Below are 6000 nucleotides of genomic sequence, written 5' to 3' on the forward strand. Positions count from 1 at the left end.
AATCTCACCTTTTTGTGAAGAATAAATGAGATGATGAATAAATTGCCTCAGCTGGCACATAGTAGATACTTGTTTTGTTTCCTTTTAAACTTAAGGATGACCACTGGAGGGCATAAGCTGTAGCAAAATCTTTTACGCTGATGAAATCTTTAATCAGCTGGGTCCATCATAAGAGTAACACTACTGATGTGTTCTCCTCACTCTCTGTTAGTGTCTTAAGACCCCTCCTGTGAGGTTGGCAGGGCTCACCATGTCTGACCATATCATTTGGCTGTTTCTCCAGCCCTCACAAAAGATCTCTTCCATTCTAAATCACTAGAGAAGGAAACGTTCTTCTTCCCTCATTCTTTTTTGTTATTTTTCATTGTCAGGTTGATCTTAAAAGCTTATGTGTATTAATCTATCCTGGATTTTAAATTATGTACACTAGTGCAAATCTTTCTTTTTCTTTTTTTTCTTTTTTTTGGCTTCTCCGGGCTCTAGCTTAATCAATTATCATTATAATTCTCCCATTTATCCTTAATTTCTTTCTCCCCACTCTTTTCTTCTCTCCACTTATAAATGTATGTAGGCTCTTGAATCTTTATTTCATTCTGCTTCTCTGTGAGTTACTCTTTTTTCCATCCTTCCTTTTAGGATACTATTTCCTTTTTTAACGTCCAACTAACTGAATCCTTTTTGCTACCTAGCTTATTTCCCCATTTTTCTTTGAAACTGTTCTTTCCAAACCAATGACTTCCTAATTCCTAAAGCCAGTAACCTTTTCTCAGTCTCCCTTTCCCAAATATTTTACATATTTGCTTCACCTATTTTTGCTGTTTTACTGTAAAATAAGGACATAGGTACTTCAGCCCTAATGACTTAAGTATGTCCTGTCGAAAATGATACGTTGTTCTTACATAGTTGAAGAGGTGGGGTCTGTTGTCTTAAAGAATGTTCCCTTTCTCCTTATAATTCTGTTTCTTTAGTATCTATTGTTCATGTGATCCAGGATTTTTCAACAATGGCACTATGGACGTTGAGGGGCTGTCCTGCCATGGTAGGATGTTTAGCAGCATCTCTGGCCTTTTATCTACTAGATAGATACCAGTAGTACCCTGCCCCCCTTCACCCACCAAGTTGTGGCAGCTAAAAAAATCTTTAGACACTACTAAATCTCCCTTGGGGAACAAAATTAGCCCCAGTTAAGAACCACTGATCTAATCCCTTTCTTCTCATTTTTGCTAGTTCCACTTCTATTAACTGCACTTAACAAAAAATTTGTTTTCCAAATTGTTAGAAACATACGGGCATCATACCTCGAAGATCTTGCAGGTTCAATTCTAGACCACCACAATAAAGTGAATGTTGAAGTACAATGAGTCACACAATCAAAAAATCGAAATTTTTATTTCTCAGTGCATATGAAAGTTATGTTTACACTGTAGTCTGTTAAGTGTGCAAGACTATTGTCTAAAAAACAGTGTATGTACCTTAATTTAAAAATATTTTATTGCCAAAAAGTGCTAATGGCAATCTGAACCTTTAGCGAGTTATATCTTTTTGTTGGTGGAAGGTCTTGCTTCCATGTTGATGGCTGCTGACTGATCAGGGTAGTGGTTGCTGAAGGTTAGGGTGGCTGTGGCAATTTCTTAAAATAAGACAACAGTGAAGTTTGCTGCATCTATTGACTCTTCCATTTACAAAAGATTTCTCTGTAACATGAAATGCTGTTTGATGACATTTTACCCACAATAGAAATTATTTCAAAACAAGAGTCAATTCTCTCAAGCCCTCGTGCTGCTTAATCAGCTAAGTTTAGGTAATAGTCTGAATCATTTGTTGTCATTTCAACAATATTCACAACCTCTTCACCAGGAATAGATTCCATTTCAGGAAACCACTTTCCTTGCTCATTCATAAGAAGTAATTCCTTATTTGTTCAAGGTCATGAAATTGTAGCAATTCAGCCATATTTTCAGTCTCTACTTCTAGTTCTCTTGCTATTTCCACCATATCTGTAGTTACTTCCTCTACTGAAGTCTTAAACCTCTCAAAGTCATCCATGAGGGTTAGAATCAACTTAACTCTTGTTAATGTTGATAGTTTGACCTCCTCCCATGAACCACAAATGTTCTTAATGGCATTTAAAATGGTGAATCCCGGCCAGGTGCAGTGGCTTAAGCCTGTAATCCCAGCACTTTGGGAGGCTGAGACGGGCGGATCACGAGGTCAGGAGATCGAGACCATCCTGGCCAACACGGTGAAACCCTGTCTCTACTAAAAAAAATTAGCTGGGCGAGGTGGCGGGCTCCTGTAGTCCCAGCTACTCGGGAGGCTGAGGCAGGAGAATGGCGTAAACCCAGGAGGCGGAGCTTGCAGTGAGCTGAGATCCGGCCACTGCACTCCAGCCTGGGTGACAGAGTGAGATTCCGTCTCAAAAAAAAAAAAAAAAAAAAAAAAGGTGAATTCCAGCCAGGCACAGTGGCTCACACCTGTAATCCCAGCACTCTGGGAGGCCAAGGCAGGTAGATCATTATGAGGTCAGGAGTTTGAGACCAGCCTGGCCAACATGGAAAAACCCATCTCTACTAAAAATACCAAAATTAGACAGGTGTGGTTGTGTGTGCTTGTAATCCCAGCAACTTGCGAGGCTGAGGCAGGAGAATTGCTTGAACCCAGGAGGCAGAGGTTGCAGTGTGCCAAGATCACACCACTGCACTCTAGCCTGCACTATGGAGCAAGACTCCATCTCAATAAATAAATAAATAAATAAATAAATAAATAAATAAAAGTAAAATGGTAAATCCTTCCCAGACGTTCCCAGACGGGGGGTTGGGTTGTTCTGGTTTTTGTTTTTTGTTTTGAAGACAGGGTCTTGCTCTGTTGCCTAGACCAGAATGCACTGGTGCAGTCACAGCTTACTGCAGCCTCAACCTACTGTGCTCAAGTGATGTTCCTGCCTGATCCTTCCAAATTTCTGGAACTACAGATTGCATACTACACCTGGCTAGTTTTTGTTTTGTTTCTGTAGAGACAGGTTCTCACTATGTTGCCCAGGCTAGTCTTGAACTCCTGGGCTTAATCAGTCCTCCCACCTCAGCCTCCCAAAAAGTTGGGATTGTAGGCATGAGCCACCATGCCTAACCCCAGGAGGTTTTAAATGGACTTTGCCCAAATCATCAGAGGAATCACTGTGGCAGCTATAGCCTTTTGAAATGTATTTCTGAAATAATAAGACTTGAAAGTTGAAATTACTCCTTGGTTCCATGGGCTGCAAAATGGATGTTCTGTTAGTAGGCATGAAAAAAACAACATGGATCTCCTTGTACATCTTCACCAGAGCTCTTGGGTGACCAGGTACATTGTGATTGAACAGTAATATTTTGAAAGGAATCTTTTTTTCTGAGCCATAGTTCTCACCCATGTGCTTAAAATATTCAGGAAACCATGCTGTAAACAGATGCGATATCAGTTTGGCTTTGTTGTTTCATTTATAGACATAGGGAGAGTAGATTCAGCATAATTCTTAAGGGCTATAGGATTTTTAAAATGATAAATGAGTGTTGGCTTCAGCTTCAAGTCACCAACTGCATTAGCCCCTAACAAAGAGTCAGGCTGTCCTTTGAAGCTTTGAAGCCAGGTGTTGACTTCTCCTCAATAGCTGTGAACGTCCTAGATGGCATTTTCCAATATAAGGCAGTTTAGTCCACATTGAAAATCCATTGTTTAGTGTAACCACCTTCATCAATGATCTTACCTAGATTTTCATGATAACTTGTTGCTTCTCTATCAATATTTGCTGCTTCACCTTGTACTTTTATGTTATGGAGAGGGCTTCTTTCCTTAAACTTCATGAACTAACTTCTAGCTTCAAACTTTACTTTTGTGGCTTCCTTACTTTGCTTAGCCTTCATAGAATGGAATACAGCTAGGATATTAATCTGGATTGGGCTTTGGCCGAAGGGAATGTTGTGACTGGTTTGATCTTCTGTTCCGACTACTAAAAACTGTCTCTGTATCAGCAATAAGACTGTTTAACTTTCTTACCCTTTGTGTGTTCAGTGGAGTAGTGTTTTTAATTTCTTTCAAGAATTTTTCTTTTGCATTCACAACTTGACTGTTTGGTACAAGAAGCCTAGCTATCAATTGGCCTGTCTTGGCTTTCAACTAAGCTTCATCATTTCTTTTTTTTTCTTTTTCTTTTTGAGACAGAGTCTCTCTTTGTTGCCCAGGCTGGAGTGCAATGGCTTGATCTCGGCTCACTGCAACCTCTGCCTCCCAGGTTCAAACGATTCTCCTGCCTCAGCCTCCTAAGTAGCTGGGATTATAGGCATCTGCCACCGTGCCTGGCTAATTTTCTATTTTTAGTAGAGATGGGGTTTTGCCATGTTGGTCAGGCTGGTCTTGAACTGACCTCAAGTGATTTGCCCACCTCAGCCACCCAAAGTGCTGGGATTATAGATGTTAGCCACCACACCTGGCCTCTAAGCTTAATCATTTCTAGCTTTTTATTTATTTATTTATTTATTTATTTATTTATTTATTTATTTATTTTTGAGACGGAGTCTTGCTCTGTCGCCCGGGCTGGAGTGCAGTGGCCAGATCTCAGCTCACTGCAAGCTCCGCCTCCCGGGTTTACGCCATTCTCCTGCCTCAGCCTCCGGAGTAGCTGGGACTACAGGCGCCCGCCACCTCGCCCGGCTAGTTTTTTTGTATTTTTAGTAGAGACGGGGTTTCACCGTGTTAGCCAGGATAGTCTCGATCTCCTGACCTTGTGATCCGCCCGTCTCGGCCTCCCAAAGTGCTGGGATTACAGGCTTGAGCCGCCGCGCCTGGCCCTAGCTTTTGATTTAAAGCGAGAAACATGTGACTCTTCCTTTCTTTTGGACACTTAAGAGGGTTATTAATTGACCTAATTACAATATTTTTGTGTCTCAAGGAATGAATAGGGAGACCTGAGGAGAGAGAGACAGGGAAACTCTTGTTGGTAGAGTATTCAGAACACATACAACATTTGTGAAGTTTGCCATCTTATATGGGCACAGTTCGTGGTACCCCAAAACAGTTACAGTAGTAACCTCAGGCTGGGTGTGATGGCCCATGCCTATAATCCCAGTACTTTGGGAGGCTGAGGTGGAAGGATTTCTTGAGCCCAGGAGTTCAAGACCAGCCTGGGCAAACATAGGGAGACCCTGTTTCTACAAAAAAAATTTTTTTAAAGTAGCTGGGTGTGGTGGCATGCATCTGAACTCCCGGCTACTCGGGAGGCCAAGGCAGGAGGATCTCTTGAGTCCAGGAGGTGGAGGCTGCCATAAGCCATGGTCACACCACTGTACTTCAGCCTGGGTGCCAGAGTGAGACCCTGTCTTATAAAAAAAAAAAAAAAAAAAGTAACATTAAAGATTACTGATCACAGATAACCATAACAGGTACCATAATGAAAAAGTTTATAATATTGTGAGAATTACCAAAAAGTGCCACAGGGACACGAAGTGAGGATATGCTATTAGACAAATGGTGCTAATAGGTATGCCCAGTGCAGGGTTGTCACACACCTTTAGTAAACAATGTTTGCAAAGCAATGAAGCAAAGTGCAATAAAGTGAGATATGCCTGTATAATACCAGCTAGGGCTTCTGAATAATCAGAATAACCACATGCAGAGGGGATATTATTTTTACTAAACACAAACCTCTGAGGCATTAGTTGACCATACAGCTTCTTCCAGAATTAGAAGGTTTAAAAGAGAGCATAGGATTACGGAGGTTCACACTATCCTATGATTAACAGGAAGTAGGTGGAAGTTGTACTTTTTTGTAACTTCAGGGCCTTACGCTTGTTAGGGTACGAGAGATTAATTCGTTTCTCCCTGTCCTCCAGCTCCAAGAGCATCAAGAGGAGATTGAGGGGATGATGAATGCCCTCTTCAGGGGTGTCTTTGTTCATCGGTACAGGTGAGCTAATGGGATTCTCTTATTGAAGCAGCTGGCCTTTGGTTATGGAATCTGAGGAAGTGAAC

The 6000-nt window shown here is 41.3% G+C and overlaps 1 protein-coding gene across 5 annotated transcripts in view; it reads left to right on the forward strand.

Annotated features, from left to right (window-relative positions):
- STAG3 (stromal antigen 3) overlaps positions 1-6000 on the forward strand; it is a 34980-nt gene that overhangs the window by 10229 nt on the left and 18751 nt on the right. For all 5 annotated transcript variants that reach the window (XM_023197225.3, XM_023197222.3, XM_023197223.3 and 2 more), the window contains exon 8: positions 5862-5935. In XM_023197225.3, coding sequence (XP_023052993.1) covers positions 5862-5935 — 74 coding nt within the window. The remainder of the gene's footprint in view (positions 1-5861; positions 5936-6000) is intronic.

This window comes from Piliocolobus tephrosceles, chromosome 8 (genome assembly GCF_002776525.5).
Source record: "Piliocolobus tephrosceles isolate RC106 chromosome 8, ASM277652v3, whole genome shotgun sequence".
Classification (NCBI taxonomy): domain Eukaryota; kingdom Metazoa; phylum Chordata; class Mammalia; order Primates; family Cercopithecidae; genus Piliocolobus; species Piliocolobus tephrosceles.